Source organism: Babylonia areolata, chromosome 4, assembly GCF_041734735.1.
Source record: "Babylonia areolata isolate BAREFJ2019XMU chromosome 4, ASM4173473v1, whole genome shotgun sequence".
NCBI classification, from domain to species: Eukaryota; Metazoa; Mollusca; class Gastropoda; order Neogastropoda; family Buccinidae; genus Babylonia; species Babylonia areolata.
In genome coordinates, this window is record NC_134879.1 from 6042038 (window position 1) to 6062415 (window position 20378).

The 20378-nt window shown below is 41.1% G+C and overlaps 1 protein-coding gene across 4 annotated transcripts in view; it reads right to left on the reverse strand.

Annotated features, from left to right (window-relative positions):
- The window catches only part of LOC143280803 (uncharacterized), an 83239-nt gene that overhangs the window by 27309 nt on the left and 35552 nt on the right, over positions 1-20378 (reverse strand). For 3 of the 4 annotated variants that reach the window (XM_076585489.1, XM_076585492.1, XM_076585490.1), the window contains 6 exons: positions 12460-12531; positions 9485-9650; positions 8161-8288; positions 6285-6450; positions 4776-4879; positions 1806-1940 (listed from right to left, as the gene is read on the reverse strand). In XM_076585489.1, the coding sequence (XP_076441604.1) occupies positions 1806-1940; positions 4776-4879; positions 6285-6450; positions 8161-8288; positions 9485-9650; positions 12460-12531 (771 nt within the window). The remainder of the gene's footprint in view (positions 1-1805; positions 1941-4775; positions 4880-6284; positions 6451-8160; positions 8289-9484; positions 9651-12459; positions 12532-20378) is intronic. The other variant, XM_076585491.1, reaches the window with a different exon arrangement.

The following is a 20378-nucleotide window of genomic DNA, read 5'->3' on the forward strand; positions in this document are numbered from 1 at the left end:
CCTGCTACAACTCCCCTGCACCAGCACTACATGACACCACTGCAGACAAAAACAATGTGGTTCACTAAAACAGCAAACAATCGATGGGGAATTGTTAATTCAGTCAGTCAGTCAAACCTTCATTTTCATGCTTTCAGAATCTGTAAACGGTTCAGTTTAGAATGTGAACTGTACCAAACAAGAATGAATGAAATTAGAACAGTGTGTTGGTATGAGAATACTTGTACCTGGGCCACAGGGGAAGTAATCGTGTTAAGAGTTAACTCGTACCTGAAGTAGAATAAGTTAAACATATGAAAGTAGTAACACAGTTATTTTCTTATACTATATGCTCGCAACAGATTCTTTAACTAGAAGCCAATAAATAGTCTTGAGTCTCCAATTTTGAATATAAGCTGTATGACAATAACAACGCATATGAGATGAAAACACTACATTGCAGTGATATGACAAAACTGTATTTTATGAATAAAGCAGAAGTGCAAACTTGATTTTGGAAACGAGCAGCAAGAACACTGCCAATCTTTGGACAAGACAATAAAACTGCTTGGTTGTTGCAACAGGGCAAAGACATGGTCAGTCTCAGTGGCACTGCAAAAACACCATAAAAAATTATTCTGAATGTCCATCAGTTTCATCTGAAGTCAATCTGTATAAAGATTATACTTAAACAGTGATTATTTAAGTGACCGATATAAATGCAACTAAATTCACGCATTTCAACTTCATGATCTGTTGTTCTTTTGGGTTTGTTTGGTTTTTTGTCGTTTTTTGTTGTTTTTCAAATAGCTCTTAATCAGTAGCTGTTTACAGAAATGATAGTCACCTGAATAAACCTGATAGATTTATCAAAAATAATGAAAACTAGTTATCACATTGGGAACTTTATATATTTTCTCACTCTGTAAAAGACGTTTTTTGCAGGCCTCATTAAAACACCCCAAAAGTTATTCACAATAAAGCTAAAAATACCATTATTAAAGAAAAAAGACCTATCCCAACTAAATTCATGTTTGTCACATTGCCAGCAGACAAACAGCTGGTTACTAACCACAGGCACTCAAGTCAAACAGAATGAAGCCAGTGACTTGAAAAAGAAATAACACAGACTTCCAAGTCAGGCAACAGAAAACATGCGTTGTGGGAATGTCTCAGACACACACACCTGGTTTAAGTCTGACATCACAATAATCAGCTTTGAAGTTTCCAGAAGGGCCTCAACATGCAGTAATCCACACAAGTCATCAAGATGTTTGCAAGGCTGACAAAATTACCAAGTATGACAAGTCAGAAAGCTTCCAGAAGACATCAGCATGTACTGACAAACATGACCCAGTCAAACGCTGAAGGCTGATATGATCACAAGAATAATACATACAAGGCTGCAAGCTCTGAAATGTCATCTTCAGGTTGCAAGCCACAATCCCTAAGCAAGACAAAAGGCAAAACTAATTACCATGTTAATTGTGAGTGAAGTACAGCAGTTTCCAAAAGGCTTCATCAGGGATGAAAAGAACATGGCAAGTCAGCCTAACAGACTACAGAAATTTCCTGAGGATTTCATTAAGCACCGAACAGCATGCCCCCCAAAATACCCCTCACTGCTGACCTTACTTTTCCATGCTTCTGAAGGCACCAAAAGACATCAAGCAGCATGCCATGCATGTGCTGGACATGGGTCATTCCACTGGTGAGGCATCAAAAACAAAGTACCTGCCACCATGCTTTAGAAACAACCCCTGCCTGTGCCATTCATGCCCAAGAGCAGCAAACCGTGCAGCCAGCATGCTCCATGCGGCACACACCTGCACGCCTGCTGCGTACAGCCTCATGGCCATGTTCTGTTTCTCTGACAGCAGACGGCGCTGTCGGTGCACCGTTTCCGATGACAACTGCTGCCTGAAGCAGCGAACATCACTCAGCAGATCAGCCGTTTCTGCCTGCAATGGAAACCAGTCAGGGTATAGCCTAGGACGTGGGTGCCCTGGTGTCAGACAAGGAGGACACAATGAAAGACGAGTAATACAGAGGTGGTTTTTATGCAGAAATGCAAGATGCCAACCATGCACACTTTTCACTTTTTCAAAATGCTTTGAGGCAAACCCTTTGGAGTGAAACAAAAGTCTGTCAAAATATACACTGAAAATTATGGACTGGTGCCAAGAGATGGTACAAGAAAGCAGGCAGGCGCATTGTATGTCACTGAGCCACTCAGTGAGCTGTAAGTGTTCAAACTTCTTGCAATGTCAGAAATGGAGTGCTCACTGTTACTCAAGATGCAGACTTTCTCAGTTTAATACACGCATAAGTAGTATTTTTCCAACAAAATAAGGCAGCCAACTACCTTCAAAATCATGCAAAATTATTGTTGTGTGTAGCTATACTTACCCGATGGCTGAGCCATATTCACTATATTCTTACCTGAGCCATATTCACTAAATTCCTTACCTGAGCCATGTTTATTTAATCTTGCTACTTCTCTTTCACTGCCTTCAATATTTTCTTAGTCTTTTTCCTCTTTGACATTTCAAATATTCCCCACATACAAGTTTTGCTACAGAGCCAGTTTCAGTCACTTCTCAATTAAAAGGCAATGCCATCAACCAATTAAGAAAAGTTTCTTCATAACAAACTTAGGAAATCTATTTGAAATCAAGTTGAGAAAAAAGTTTAGTTCAAACTATTTTTTCAAAAGGAATGGGAGTGAAAAAAAAGTCTATAACTTTTTTTTTCCCCAAATGGGATTCTTTCTGGTTTGATCAATGCTGTTTTCAATGACCAATAAGTAAAGCCAAACACAAGACCAACAGGAAAGATACTTATCAGTGAAATGCTGATGTAGTTGGCTTGATGTGCGGTTTTTGTCCATATGCTTGGATGCATGCATGTGAGTGCAGAAGTTTGTGGTGAGTACAGACAGACATATTTAAAGGTTGAGTAGATGTTGCATGCATTGTACAGGAAGGGTTATGATGCTGCCAGCAGCTTGATCAAACAACAAGCAAGGAAAGTACATACAGCACTGGCTATGGACCACACAGGGACTTACCATGCACTGACCACCACACACTTACAGCCTTTGTACATAGAACTCTGGATAAAAATAATCTTCTGCAAGCAGTCACTCAGAAAAAAAGAACAGGAGTCAACAAAGAAACAAAGAAAAATGATGCATGCAAACAGAAAACTAAAAACAAAGTCAGAGTACTCAGTGTCACTGGTAAAGACGGTCTTTGACACATCTGACATGATGTGACACCAGAGAGCTAAGAAGATGATCTGTCGACAGATAAGGGGGCAGGCAAAACACACACACAAACACACACACACACAAACACACTCACACACAGACTTGCCCACATAACACAAATCTGAAGACAGTTTCAACAGACCAACAAGCACCTTTTCCAATTCAGGGATACAGACAGTAAGAGAAGAAATGGAGATGGTATTTACAGTTTAAACAATACTTACAATTCAGACAAATTAACAGTTGCGTACCAATATCTGTTCAAAACTACTTTCCATCTCCCTGTGAGTTAACAACAAAGAAATACACTGGGCTGGATAAGTGGAAAAACCAGCACTGTTATACACAAACAGCAGTTTTCAGATGCAAATCAAAAGCAGGATGGACAAGCTGGCTGAGTGACCAGCACAGAACATTTCCATCCTGGAGGTCTAAGGTCCCAATCCGAACAGCTGCTGACAGACAATGGGTGAAGACTTTTCTGATCTTCCAATGTCGACCAATACACTTCTAATACTTGCTACTGTCTGAAACTCCTTTGTATGTATGCATGTGTATGTATATATACACATGCAAATGATCCAGAGCACACATTACAGCATCTGCAGTCTATGTCTGTGTTCAGTGGCTGATGGTCCCCAAAAACAAATTATGGCTGCATACATGAAGGGGTAAAAACAGTTATACATGTAAAAGCCCACTTGTACATGTATACTAATGAATGTGGAAGTAGCAGCCCATGAACACAAAAGAAGAATGGCTGAAGGAAATGTTGATATACACTGCACTTGTCCTCCATGATGATGTAAGTATGCCCAAATTGTGGGGTAAAGATGGCTGGACACTTTAAAGCCCAAACACAGAGGTAAAAAAAAGAAAAAAAAAGACGACGACTGTATGCCCATTAATACTGAAAATGAGAGAACAAGCAGGGGAGGTATGCATGAAAACAAAGTTGGTTTCCTTCACACACACACCCTGCCCCCCCTCCCCCCCACCCCACCAAATCCTATATGCCCCCTCCTCCCCTTCCTTTGTCTCCCCAAAATGTACTACTTCCACAACAGGTTTTGCTCTGTATGCTGGGCGGGATCCAAGTAGAATCCAATACTGTGAAGAAATAAGAGAAAGATACTAAGGAAAAACAGACCAGAACAGTACAATACAGCAAGTAGAAGAGTTTACTCCAATGCTGTGAAGAAATAAAAAAGACCAGGACAGTACAGTACATCAAGTAGAATAACTGAACGAGAAGAATGGTACAACAAGAGCAATACAGAAGCAAAAATTCAACCTTAAAAAAAAAGAAAAAAGAAAAAAGGGCAATGATCCAAACCACAATACGAAAGATCAACTTATGAGACAGAGAGAAAAGAGAGACAGGAAGAGCAAGAGGGGGGTGTGATCACTGATGGTAGGGCAATGACCCCAACCACAACACAGAGATCCACTATGAAAGAGAGAGAAAAGAGAGAGAGAGAGAGGAAAGTTGGGAGAGGGGTGGGGTGTGTGTGATGGTCACTACATGGTCAGCTTCCAGTTGGTCCAGCAGACAGTGCTTGGCATGATAGAGGTCCACCCCCACCTGCTGACGGCCTTGCTCCGCCTCCACACGCCACCTCTCCGCCTCTGAAACACACACACACACAGGCCATTGTATTGTATTGTATTGTATTGTATTGTATTGTATTGTACTGTCACAACAGATTTCTCTGTGTGAAATTCAGGCTGCTCTCCCTTGGGAGAGCGTGTTGCTACACTGACAGCGCCACCCACCTATTTTTCTGTTTGAAGTTTGGGCTGCTCTACCCAGGGAGAGCATGTCACCACATATTGCCTGCAATTTTATTTGTTTTCCTATCGAAATGGATATTTCTACAGAATTTTGCTAGGAACAACCCTTTTGTTGCCATGGATTCTTTCACATGCACTAAGTGCATGCCACACATAGGACCTCGGTTTATTGTCTCATCTGAATGACTAGCATCCAGACCACCACTAAGGTCTAGTGGAGGGAGAGAAAATACTGGCGACTGTGGGATTTGAACCAGTGCACTTAGATTCTCTTGCTTCCTAAGCGGATGCATTACCACTAAGCCAACACACCACATTACAGACAGGGACACAGTAACAAAGAAGCAACAGCTGGAGTCAACTGCATCAGCATTCAAACCCTTCATATTGTCATGGACATTGAAATCATGCGCACATAAAACCCATAGCAACAAAAGGGTTGCTCCTGGTAAACATCCATAGAAAAATCTCTTTGATATTAAAGCTGATTCTCTTTCAGGCAGAGAAAAGAAGAAAAAAATACATGGGCAGCGCAGTATGTGATGATGCATTCTCCCCTGGGAGAGCAGCCTAAATTTCATACAGAAATCTGTTGTGACAAAAATTAATGCAGTGCAACAGACAGTTTTGTATCAAATAGTGAACAACTGCTCTTCTAGTCAAAGGCATTCAGCATATCATCAGATTTCACTTGTGTCATCATACGAAACATTCTCTGTTTTGGTTCGGCTCCAATCACACCATGTGAAAAGATGTTAGTACTACCATTATTGCTACATGCTAGTGTCTTCTTGTACTCTCAAATGTTCTGAATAACTATTTACTGGAACAGTGGTCTAAGGTGCTTTGTCTGTCTGTGATCAGTATTTCAGCTACCTTAGTGATTGAGGCACAGAGAAAGAGGGAGAGACAGACAGAGAGGCAAAGAGACAGAGACAAGAGGCAGATGGACAGCAACAGTGATAGAGAAACAGAATTATACTAATCCACACAACTGGGTCTATGCACATGTCTCGGCATCTGCCCCCAACCTTTTTTTTTTTCAAAAACAGATGTGGTGTAAGAGTATATGAAACTGAAAATCAAACTGATACACAACATTCATGCTTCAACAACACTGCTGATTACTTGAGTGAATGAAGACAGGGAAGAACTCAGTTGTCACATACAACACACAGGCTTCAGCAACACTGCCAGTCACCCAAGTGAATGAAGACATGGGAAAGAAAACTCAACTCACCTTCCAGCTGAGCCTGCAGAGACTGGACCTGCTGTTGTAGGTCCTGCTCCTGGGCGTGGCGGCCATCCTCGCTGGTCTGCAAGTCATCACGCTGCCTCTGCAGAGCCTCCACCTCCCCCTGCAACTCCTCCAACACTTCCTGCAGGTGGGCCTGGGCTGTCCGCGCCTGTGGGAAGGGGGGTCACATAGCTTGCGGTTAGGTTGTGGTTAGGTTTAGAGCCAGGTACTCCCTCAATGTGGATTGAGAAAAGGATAACTAACTTTACTTCAATGTAGGTCATTTAATCATTTTCTCCTGGCAGGTGGGCCTGGGCTGTCTGTGCCTGTGGGAAGGTAGGTCGCATAGCCTGGGGTTAGGTTGTGGATAGAGCCATGTATTCTTCAATCATTTCCACAGTGATGGATATTGACTGCTTTCTATTAATGAATTATGTCCTTCATCACTTAATGATACAAAAAAAACTAAAATAACAGGAATCTCCTTATGACAACTGTGGGAAATTTCGTGCTGAAATGATTCCAAGTGATCACTAAAAAAACAAAGAAACAAAAAGGAAATGGATCCCAGTACGAGCACTCTTTTAACTCAAGCTTCCTCCCATACTTTTCACCACAGACAGCATCTTTTAACTCACTCAGGATGACAAGTTTTCCCTTGCTTTTCCCCACAGACGGCCCATTTGTAAGGGTTTGGAAAAAAATTACAAAAAATACAAAATACTGTGTAAGAAAATGAAACTTTCAGAACTGATTTATTACGTGTTGAGCTATTACATATAAAAAAAAACAAATTTCTCATCTTATTTTTACAGTTTTGCCATATGTAAATAATACTACCAATTTTTCACCCCGAATCACCATACCCATGCTACGCTTTCTGCATTAAATTCGCTTTCTTCTTCGTCATCATCCACCTCTTCAATGTCCGACCCTTCAGTCTGTAGCATTTCAAGTACTTCGGCAACCCTAAAACGTTGTCGTCACTGCCTTGTTCGCTTCACAACATTCTGAGAAGAGCCCGCTTTGCTAACAGGCTGGCACGCGAGCAGACGACCAGTCAGTGACTTTGTCAGCGTGTGTGCGAGACAGGCCATACATCCCAGGCTGACCAATCATACTGTTCGATTGTGGAGTGACCCAGAATAGCGCACTCTGCTTGGCTAATCACAAAATCACGTGTACAGCGCATGATGGATTTTTACTTTCGGAGAATGCTATTCCATTCCTTCATACGAATCCGAATACGTTTTGTGTAGGAATGCATGAGCATTCCTTCGTCCGGAAAGAGTTAAAGGTTAGAAGAAAAAAAATAATCACAGACCCAATAGTATCTGATAAAAGATGCCTATGTCCACCAAACCAATAGTATCTGATAAAAAGATGCTTATGTCCACAAACCCAATAGTATCTGATAAAAGCATGCCCATGTCCACAAACCCAATAATAACTGATAAAAACGTTCCTATGTCCACAAACCCTATGATATCTGGTAAAAATATGCCCATGTCCACAAACCCAATAGTATCTGACGAAAACATGCCCATGTCCACAAACCCAATAGTATCTGATAAAAACATGCCCATGTCCACAAACCCAATAGTATCTGATAAAAACATGCCCATGTCCACAAACCCAATAGTATCTGATAAAAACATGCCTATGTCCACAAACCCAATAGTATCTGATAAAAAATGCCTACGTCCACAAAACCAGTAGTATCTGATAAAAACATGCCCATGCCCACAAACCCAATAGTATCTGATAAAAATGTTCCTATGTCCACAGACCCAACAGTATCTGGTAAAAATATGCCTATGTCCACAAACACAATAGTATCTGATAAAAACATGCCCCAGTCAACAAACTCAACAGTCACCTTGTCTCTGTCCTGAGTGACAGAAGCCAGCTGTGCCCTCAGGGTCTTCTCCACCTCAGACTCGGGCCTCTCTGCCTCTGGCAGCACAGAGGAACTGCCTCCAGTCCCTGAGCTGTCTCCATCCCGGCCTGGAACAGAAAACCATCAGTGTAGAAAAAAAAAAAAAAGAAAAAGAAAAAAATCAGAAAATATCCATCACCATATTACTAAACACTAATTTTGTCCCTCCAGCTGGAAATAAAGGTATTCAGTGCAGAAAAAAGTCAGAAAATATCCATCACCATATTACTAAACACTGATTTTGTCCTTCCGGCTGGAAAAGAAGACAATCAGAATATATATATATATATATATATATATATATATATATATATATATATATATCAATCACCATGCATACCTATACACCATGCCTCTCCAGTCAGAAAAGACAATCACAAAATAATTAAATTAATATCAATTACCAAATTACTACTTATGGTGCCTTTATCACCGCAAAACAAGACAATAAGAAAGCACATCACCATATAACTTGGCAGAATACAATCAGAAAACAATCACCAAATGACCAGACATAATGCCTCTCTTGCTGGAAAACAAAACCATCAGAAAATATCACTCACTAACAAACTAGAAATGATGCCTCCCCAGTTGGAAAAGAAGACACTCGGAAAATATCTACCATCAACAAAACTGGACATTCTGTCCTCTCCAGCAGGAAAGAAAGACAATTTTAAAAACATATATCAATCACCATGATGCCTCCCCTGCTGGAAAACAAGAAAATCTGAAAAATACCATTAAACAATTCACTGGGCCAGGCCTTCATCTTCATTGCATGGGAAGGTCACTGGGTCCAGTTTGGTGATGCTTGCATCACTGTTTGCTGAGCAAACGAGGTCTGGATATTACATGGACTCAAATATTGGACTCAAATATTTATCAATTCATACTGATCAGTCATAAACGTCTAAGAAAATAACCCAAACCAATCTCAACAAGATCAACAACAATGACTCCAAAGGAAGTGTTTAAATGGCCAGTCATTCATGAGAACAAGCTCTATCACAAACACACACACACACACATGTACACACAGGGAGCAATAAATCAAAATCAACTCTGTCATTCCTGTAGATGAACAAGGCACAAATACAAGCAGGCAAACATACACGGATACACACACTCCTACCCCCTCAACAAACACACACTTTTACACACACACAGAGACAACACACCCCCAGCCACCCACCCTCCCAGAGTCACACAAAGACATCAACATATCCCAGTTGATCCAAATCCCCACAATCCCTGTCCAGCTTACTGTCTGCAAGCTGCTGTTCAAGGGAAGCTAGCTGTGATTTGAGCTGAGTGACCTCCTCTTTGTGACGCTTTTTCAGGGAGGCCATTTTGTTCTGGTGCACATCTTGAAGCGAGGCAATTTCATGCTGCGCTTGCTCTCGACTGTCCGCTGCCTTTCTCTCCAATTCCTGAAAAATATTCCCCATTTTTTTTTTTAATAAAAGATTTAATCTTCGATCCCCCTGTCACTATTTCACTTCATAACCCTTACACCCGATCTCATCCATGCACAACAGAGATTTTTTAAATATCAAACCAGTAAACAAATATCAGTATTCTTACAGACCCCTCTCAGTATTTCCTCTTGCAAAAAAATTCTTCAAAAAAATACATTTCAATTCACCATCCTATCATGCTTCACATACAAATGCAATTCTCATACACTTTTTCTGTACTGCCTACCCTAACATGATTCAAGATTTCCTTTCATGGGTCATTTTTAAACTGCCCATTCTGGCATGCTTCCCTTGCCACCTCCCCCCCCCCCCAAAGATAAAATGCTGAAAGTGAGTTTTCTAAGACTGATAACTAACAGTGTTAAACAGCAATAAAAAGACATGAAGCACACAGCATGAAACGTGGATCTGGATGAAGAAATGGCTGAGTGATAGAGGCCTTCTGAAAGCAGCCATTGTTCTGAGGTTTCATGACAATAATCTCTTTATGTGTCCTCCTCCCAACCCCAACCATAACCCCTGTGCCCCCTCTCTTTCTCAGTTCTCAACTTCCACTACAATCTCCCCCTGTGATCCTTCACCTCAGACAGCCATGAAAAAAAAGAGTTTTTAAATATTAATACACACACACACACACACACACACACAGACATTTTTTAGAGGTGATAGGATTATGAAGTCCCTAATGTTTGAGTCACTGACTTGATGGCTATTGTTTCTAAATATGCCATTGAATCTTAATCAAAAATCAAACCCAGAGTACAATGGTTTCAAAGATAGTGGTTAAAAAAAAGGAAAGAAAGAACAAAGCAACAGTGTTCTAATTTGCAGTATGATTATCATCAACATAGCAATTGCATGTAAAGAAATCACACCCCATTAACTTTTTTTTCCAGCAGTATGCAGCCCATCACAAGACATGGTACAGAATGCAGAGGGCAATAACCTGTTTCTAAAGAACTGCACTATGTACATTGCAAAGAAGGCACAAACTAACAAGTACAGGGGACTACACACACACACACACATTCACACAAATACACACACACAATTAGGTACTGATTTGAACCCAGGCACCTTTCTTTCCCTCCCTGTACATGTGTGATCAGATGTGTGAATGCTTCCATGCAGAACATACACAATCAAAAGCAAATTCTCAGAGCAATATAAACTGTTCTCATGACAGATACTGCGATCTGAACCGGATCTTTTCCTTACTAAAATATATATTTAATCTTAATGGGAACTTGCCGTTTCAATGCTTATGGTTGCTATAACACACCCAGGTCTGAAATGCACTGACACTTTCCCTAATTATTTCACCTTTTGTGTTCCACATGTTTTATTTCAAAAGCTTCTATGGGTGGGGTTCCGCATTTGAATCCAGGGGTGAGGCAGCAGAATGAATAGAGAGGGTAGAGAGTAGGGGAAGAGAGGACAGAAAAGTTCAGCATAAAGACCATACAGCATTTTGCTTGGGAAATTAGTAGTATCAATAAGCAAGATGTACTGAAAGCTCAGCGGAAGATATGCAGATTTCATGGATAACAACACCTGAACGAACACTACAAATGTAAACCTGAATGAACTGAAAAATAACATCAAAATCTTAGAGTGATAAGTATCTTGAAAATACCAGAAAAAAGCCTTAGACCCCCAACCCCAACACACACACCATATAAAAAGATATACAAATAGACTGACAGACTGATAGACATGTCTATTACTAGTGATAGTGATATATACAATAGATCCATACAAATGTGTTTCCTTCATCTAAGCCTCACACACCAGTCTAGTAATTGTACGACACAACACATGCATACACACACATACCTCTTCCTCTCTGCTTTCCTCCTCTCCCCACCCACAACCCCCCATCCCCACCCCCAACACTCAATAAAAACAACATATAATCACTAGCACATTAACAAGGTCAATCTAATTTTTTTTTTTTTTTTTTTTTAATTCTTTTATCTGCACATGATCCCAAAGCGGAAAGAAGTGGGTGGGAGAACAGGAGGGTGGGGGTGGGAGGTTCACACCTGCCAGGCTACAGGGTGGGGCAGGTGCAGTGGGTGGGTGGGAAGGAGATCAGGAGGGGGGAAGGTGGTGTCAGCAGAGAGGTCGAGGGTAGGGGTGGGTGGGGTGTAAAGGGAAGGCACGTACCACAGACGGTGGGGTGGTGGAGAAGGCAGTTCAGGTGAGGCGGGGGAGATTAAGTAGGATAAGGGTGGGGTGAGGGGTAAGGGAGGAAGGGGGGCGGTGAGTCAACACACACACACACACACAGAACGAAATGATCAGAGCTACAAGGGTATTGCTCAATCTCCCTTACACTCCACTTCACGCAGGGTTGTAAGCGTCACCTGTACTACACACACAACCCTTCCGAGAACAGCCTTGCTTCTACAAAGGTCACCTTCACCCTTTTTAAATGCACCGCCATGGTGCTGTAATGTACCCCTTTTAAAACCAGTTACATGTCTCGATTAGAGTCTCTTGCCTTGTGCCTCTCTAAACTGTGGTCTGTTTTTAATCCAGAAACAGGGAGGGTGAGATGAACAGATGGGGAGAAATCCAGACAAAAACTGAAACCACAATGCACACACACACACACACGCACGCACACACACACACAAGCACACACACACACAAGCACACACACATACACCACACACACACAGCACATTACACAACTACAATCCTTCACCAGTACCAAATCATCTCAACCACAAAATTTTCCAGACAAATCACTAACCTTGACCTTGGCCTGAAGGTTAAGGAGGTCATGCTGAGCGGACTGGTCCACCTCATTGCCACTTTGTTGACTCTGGAAATGACAAAGAGAAAGATTGATTAAAATTCATTTCCGCAAAACAAAATGACAAACAGTTTTCAGACAGTGACAAATACCTATTTTTCCTTTCTCTTAGCACAACAACTACCACGATACAAAGCTTTGAGCTGCCGGTTCAGAACCCAAAGAATGAGGGTTCAACAAATCCAGCAACATCTGCCATAGTTCCCATCGGTCTTATCATTTCCTCATGAAAATCATCCTGTGTTTATGAACATGCTGTGTACACAGCTTCTTGATGAGGATAGTGAGAAGGAAACAAGGAACAGACTCAATCTACAATGGTACAAGCTGCATGAACTTGTAGATAGGTACAGTCAAACATAGGAAAATATGTATATAAAAAAAATCAAATCAAATAATGGATGAAAACAACTTTCATTTCAGGTGCACAGTCAAACATAGATAAATAAAACAAAATAACAACAGAGAAAGAAAACGACTGATAACAAACTACACTTCTGTTATCATGTAAATGACATAGCAAACTTTAATCATATACATATTTTTAAAAAATCCCAAATCCCACCTAGCAGTGGAGAAAGGCCGAGGCAATCAACCGACCCTGTCACGATGAATACAACTTGCTATTTTTGTAATTTTGCGGATATAAAATAAAATAATAAAATACTACTACTACTAATAATAATCATAAAATAAGGGAGAAGGAGGGGTGAAGGGGTCCAGGGGGTGGGTGGTGCAGGGGCGAGGGGGATTAAGGAAATAGGATGGAGTGAGGAATTATTAAATCTTTCAGTGGCAGGAAATGGAGTCCGATAAATCCTTCCTTGTGCTGGAAACGCCTCTGTGTGTGTGTGTGTGTGTGTGTGCGTGTGTGTGTGTGAGTGTGACTGATTACACGCACAATTACTTGCATGCATGTGAGAGTGTAAGTGGGCCTGCATGCATTCATGTGTGCATGTGCATGGATGTGTGTTCATATAAACCATTGCTGTATTATAAAACCGGTTTATGACTGCAGTACAGAGCCTGCTCATGACTGCAATACAAAGCCTGTTTATGACTGAATGAAATTACAGTCTGTTCATTACCACTGCAGAACCTCTCTCTCTCTCTCTCTCTCTCTGTGTGCATTCTAAGCACATCTTCAAATGTATCACGTGTGATTAACACTACGATTCTCATTTGGTGCTGTGTATTTAATGTATCTCTTCTCCCCCTGTATACCTCTCTCCCACTTAACACCCCTCTATTCTCTATCCCATCCTCTTCTATAATCTACAGATCCCATATTGTATTTTCCACCAAAAAATTTCAGATTCCAACCTTAAACTCAAGCAAGCACACTTGACAACATGCATCGGCACTGCACACGCACACACTCACACACACAAAACAAGTCAATGCCAATGTTCCATTACCTCACCAGCTATAAATTGGTGCTAAAACAAAATCAATAGCTCCACCTGAAAACTGCTCCACGCATGCACATTTCTTTCGCGTGTCACCTGTCCTGGTACAGGAGTGCATAATTTTCAGAGATGACAACCACACAGGAGTCATGCCAAACAAAAAAATAGAGAATGACATCAATGGAAAATATCTTTCCTGCATGTCTGCAAAAGGGAACAGACAAACCAAGCCGGGTGGATTAAATGCAAAAAATCCACTGGCGTCTTGCTATGGCAAGTAATGCTTAGAAATATGGCAGCTGAAAAGAAATGGTGTGACTCGGACCAGTCAAAGGCAGCAGAGGTTATGGGATCCCTTTTGGGTTGCTTTCTGAATAACTGGAGTGGGCACACAATAAACCCTGTATTAAACTCATGCACACATGGGAACACACACACACACACACACACACACACACACACACACACCACAAACACACACACACATACAAAAACACCATCTTATCTACCACACCTAGTGCTTAAAGAAACAGTCCCCACCCCATATAAATGGAAGACGGCAGGCAAGTTTGCAATATTTGCTTTACTCAAATATGTCTCGTTCAAATTCAAACAAGAAACAATTCACCCTGCACTCTAAACTTGCACTGCATGCAACATTACTGATGCTTTCCGACAGTGCTCTCTCCACTCTCAACACAAGATCTCTCTCCTTCTCTCCCCGTCCCTCTTTCTCTCTCCCCCCTCCCTCCCCACTAATCCTTCTCTCTCTCTTTCCTCTTCTTTTTTCTGTTTCTTCCATTTCTCTCTTTGTCTATCAGTGTCTTTCTCTCTGTCTGACAACAACAGATCATGTGTTGTACAACTGTTGGAATACGACTGCATACTTGCTTCAACTGAACAATACTTTTCTTTTTTTTTTCTTTCTTTTTTTTCACTTTCAAGAAATATTCCAGAACAAGGAGACGAGGCTTACCAAAAAAATTGTTTTCCCTACAAACAGGCACTGGAAATTGAATCTAAGCTTAACACAGAAATTATATTTTTTGCTAGTTTTAGTTGTGGAAACACTGTGGAGCAAAAGTATGTTCTGTACATGATGAGCTGGACATAGATCTTAATGTTTAACAGCACTCCACACACCTGCCCAACAAGCTGAGATGAACTATAGCAGCTTAAATCACTGGCAGTAGAAATTTACAAAATTACTAAAATATACCAGATGAAAGAGCTGGCTTGAATACTTTATATCCAAGAAAAACATATTTCAAAGGAACATCAATTGACTGTTGATCAACGATATATTTTACAGCATGATTTGAACATTAAAAGGCTTTTGCATCTGTTCCAGAATTAACTATCAATTCAGTTTATGCAGAATCTTTAAACATATGCCAGTGAAGCAGTTCCAAGATGAGCTTTACACCAGAAGCAACAGTTATTTACAGCTATGACCGCTTTCATAAAAAAAATATCCAAAATATTTAAACTTATTCCATTGCTGACAGCAACATCAACCATCACTGATCCTTACCTTCACCCATGCACAAACACAGAACAAGACATCATCTTCAACGGCTGACCGGCATCCAGCAATGACAAAGTGACCCCCCACCCCAATACCCCATGGCCAGGCGAATCCCCTGTGCACTGACGGAGGACCCACGGCTGTCTGAACTGGCTGGCCACTCGTAGCGTCTTTTCTATCCTTCCCATGAGGCAACAGGCCACAGTCACCACAGATAACAGAAAACCGAGTTTCCAGCGTGTTCCTCCTTGTGACAGAAAACCAAGCGAGTTCAGATACACAGCTCAAACACACTGTGTCGACAATGGCCTTATCAGGACTTGAAACCGTTGGGCCTCAGCACTGTCAGTTTATTCTGCGATAAGATAGAACCCAAGTTGAGCAATGCCCGATGAAGGGGGGTCCAGCTTTCAATTGACAGACACAATCTGGGTGGAAAGTTTCCACAAATGGCAATATCAGAGAACTGTGAAAATGTGGGGCATCAGAACAACTGTATTTGAAATATCATAAGATCTGGCTGTCAAAGCAGACGATATCTGACATCAGAGGACACTGTCACAAGACATGTGATCTGACAGGTTTACAATGTATGGACATTGGAACAGACTTTGTACTTCATCAACATTTTCAATTTCAAATGTCACTTTTGATTTACATTTGGCAATGTCACCCACAGACAATGATACAGATATGTACTTATAAGTTATATATGAAAAAAGTGACTCGCATTTCAAACTACACATTTATCCACATTTTCCTCATTGAATAATTCCATCACCCATGTGTCAAATACCAGAAACCAACACATATTTTTAGGTCCAGATTAACCAAGAATCCTTAACAACAACCCAGGAATAAGAAAATAAAAAGAAAGGATACAGTACCCTAAGCTAAAGTCTAATCATGTCAATGTTTTGGGGGTTTTTTTTTGTTTTGTTTTTTGTTTTTTACAAATGATCAGTTTTCTGCTTTTGTTATTTCAGTCTTTACCTCAGTAATGAGCCCACACACTCCCAGAAGCAAACAAAGCTCAGGGAAAAAACTGTCAAACCCTCTGAATTTTATTACACTTCTCATGTTCTGCACTCTCTCCATTGGTAAAATGAACAAAGTGCAATGTACTCAGTGCTCTTCTTTATCTCTGAATTAGCAGCACCCTTCCGGACTGCTTTATATTTTGTGTTCCTTGTTGCCATCTGCGACCCTCCTCTGACTAAACTAGGCTACCAAACATCTAAGCTCATATTCCGATATCTTTGGACCAGAACACCTCATATACATAATATCTATTCTTATTCTAAGATTAAGTAGCCACATTCTGTCCACCATTTCTATTTCAATATATGCACTGGCTCTTGAACGTGATCACAAAAAAAACTTTGCTCACTTCTGTGGTTCGATTTTCAATGGCCAACAGCAAGGTGTTCCTGGTTCAGTGGTTGACAGGGATGCAGGGGGCGGGGGGATGTAGGAGGATGGTGGAAGGGGAGAGGAAGCAGAGGAAGGGAGGGAATGTGCCCTGGGAGTTTGCAAGTACATTTCTTTCTATGCCTTAATACACTATCACTGACTGCTTATTCATCTATTCATTTATTTAGTAGTAACATATTCTTCTTCTTTATTTTATAAGAGGCAGCTGTGGATTATCAATGGTAAAGCAATACACTAAATAAACAATTTCAGATAAAGACAAACAAACATTATACTGCCATATAAGGCGTCATTCAAAGACTGACAATAGGCTGTGATGAGGAAGGAAAGTACACGCACAACCCCCCCTCTCCAAACAGCCTGAGGCCCCTGTTATCAGCTGCTTGTACATCAGATTTGGAGGTCAGACTCCAGCCAGAAATTGGGGCTGGTTATCAGGCACTTATGCCACCCCAGTGGACACAAACTCCAGTCATGAGAAACTCAGGATAACCAGCCCCTTACACCACTCCAGTGGACACAAACTCCAGTCATGAGAAACTCGGGTAAGCCACACCCTAAAACCATCCTGCCTTAAAAGTCATTAAAGCAGGAGACTCCTTAAACCACCTTGTCTTGACTCAATATGTATTTATATACCAGAAAGTTCGTATAACTGTGCTATCTTTTTAAAGAGTCAATATGGCAGGAGACTCCTAAAACCATTTTGTCATGGGTCAGTACAACTGAAAGCTCATAAAATAGTGTCGTCTTTTTAACAGTAAATACAATGGAAGACACCTAAGTAAGTACAACAAAAGACTCCAAAAACTATTCTGTCCAAGTTTAAGAGACAACACAATGGCAGTCTCAACATATTAATGATAAAAGAATCAACTACACAGGTCCAACCAAAATGGTGAAGTGCTTTTGGGTCTCAAATAACATTTTACACAGTTCCAATCTTGTTGAAACATTCTTTCATTGGGCTTCTTTTTCTTTTTTTGTTATACACGGAGACAGAGACAGAGAGAGAGAGAGACAGAGACAGAGAGAAAGAGAGAGAGAGAGAAAAAAACAAGATAATGAGAGGACACAAAGAGACAAAGTCATTCCCCCCACCCCACCCACACCGCCGTCCCCCACCACCCTCAAGTAAAAACAACATTATACTATAATGTTACCCAGAACCCTTCCTTTGACAGGAATATATGCTTAGTGTCTTCAACAAGCTGTGAACCTCAAAACTAACACTGTAACAGAGCCAAGATAAGAATAAGAAAACTGAGCACACTGTACTGTGGACCTGTTCAAATAAAGTGCGGCACTCCCAACCAGGGCAAACATAAGCTGTTCTCCGGAGTTCCTGTTTAGACTGCCTGAGCTATAAATCTTAATGGAATATACTCCTCTCTGTTATAACAAGGCTCAAATTTCTCTTCTCATGTTACATATGTGTGAGACACTAAATCTGGCTAAATCACCTTTATATTATTCAGACCGACTCACTCGCCCACAAATCCACAAAACTGATGCGACAACTCTTAGGTCTTTCTTTCCATTTCTCTCCCACCCTCCATCTCTTTCATACCAAACACAGACACAGACACACACCGACACACACACACATTCACAATGATTCATAGCCTGTAACTGCAAAACCTTCCATTCATGCCAAGTGTTGAACCAGGGCACAGGGACAGTGCTACTGAAAACCTGAGCTCCAGTGAATGGGAGTTAAATATTCTGAAAACCCACAAATTCCTTCCACATCACATCACTTGAATGACTCAAGGAACAGGATGGCAATGTGTGGCAGATGGCAGTGTGCAAGAGCTTTCACGACACTTCTCTTTCCTGTCCTACTTTCCTCACAGACACTGACATTTTCCCATCACTGCTCAGCTCCAGCTTCTTCACATTATCATTACTCATTTACTGATACTTAAGCAACTATCCTTGGTCAGGGACCAAGCTCTAAGCACTGTACAAATACAACCATTTGCCAAACAGGCTGCTACCTTGATAAAGATGATAGAGAGCTGCCTTTAGGTGGTTCATTCACTACCCCCACCCCAAACCCCCAACACACACACACAATGTTTTGTGGATGTTTATACGAATTTTGTCAGAGACAACTCTTGATACTGTAGGTTCTTTTATGTGTGCTAAGTGCATGCTATACAATTTATCTTGGTTTATCATCTCCTCCGAACAAGTTCTACTTGTTCCATCTTGTCAAAATTGTGTCCCCAGTTGAATTTGCTAAGGACAATTACCTGGCATGCTCTGTGCATGGGTGAGTGTGGAGCCTGCACCAGCAACCGTGCAAACTCAAAGGCCCCATTACGTCTACAGCCGGAGTTGGGCCAGACCAAACATGCTGGCCAAAATCAATGAGTCAGGGCCAGTCAATGCTGGCTGAACCTATCAGGTCAATATTGATCCCTTCCCTGCCTGGCACTTGTCCAGTCATTGTTCTTGGGCAGGAAGGAATAAAAGACAAGAGAGAACGAGACAGAGAGAGGGACTGCCCGTGTAACGCTCATACAGGTGACTAATACACATTACATGCCACGCATAAGGTTAAAAGGTTGGTGGTCCTGCAGCTTTCAGAATGATTAAACCAATCAATAAATAAAGTGCATTCATAACCACAGACAACAATCAGACATGCTGCAGGCAAATAAACAGAGAAACAATAAATGGGGGTAAACAGACAGGTAACAGGCTGGAAGGTGTATCATTGTAGAATTGAACAGACATTAGGCTGAACAGAAATGCAAGCTCAACTGAAACAGTGATAGGCAGGCGGACACACTGATGCAATACATCAAACTCGGGCCTCTTTTCTATTTCTTTGTTTTTAATTTCTGTTTGCTGCTGGGTCTTTCTCTCTAGTTCCTTCTCTTCCTTTCACCCTTTTGTACTGTATCATATTGTATTGTTCTCTACAGTACCGTATTGTATTGAATTTCACTTCATCCACAGAAAGTTTTTCTGAATACAAATCAGCTGCCTTAAAAAGGGACAACACATTGCCACAATGTGGCACCACCCTTTATGTTCTGCAAGTGTGTTTTTCTATCGCAGAAGTTTGCCACGAAGAACTCTCTTGCTGCCATAGATTTGCTTATGTCCACTAAGTGTGTGGGGTTGGGGCTGGGAGATATGGGCGTATGTGTGTGTGCTTGTACAAGTAAGTGTTCATCTCTGTGAGTGTGTGTGTGTGTGTGTGTGTGTGTTTGTAGAAATGAGTGTGTGGAGGAGAGGGGTAGAGGAGGTGCAGGGTAATGTGTGTGGTGTGTGTGTGTGTGTGTGTGTGTGTTTGTGTGTTGGAGCTCATGTACGTTTATATGTATTTGACTGTGCTTTCATATCTGTGAAACTGCATGTTTGGTGGATATCTGTTATGCATGTGTGGATGTATGTGTGAATGTGTGTCTTCATGTTTTACATTTATTTGCTTATTTATCATCATTGTCTTATTTATTTATTTATTTATT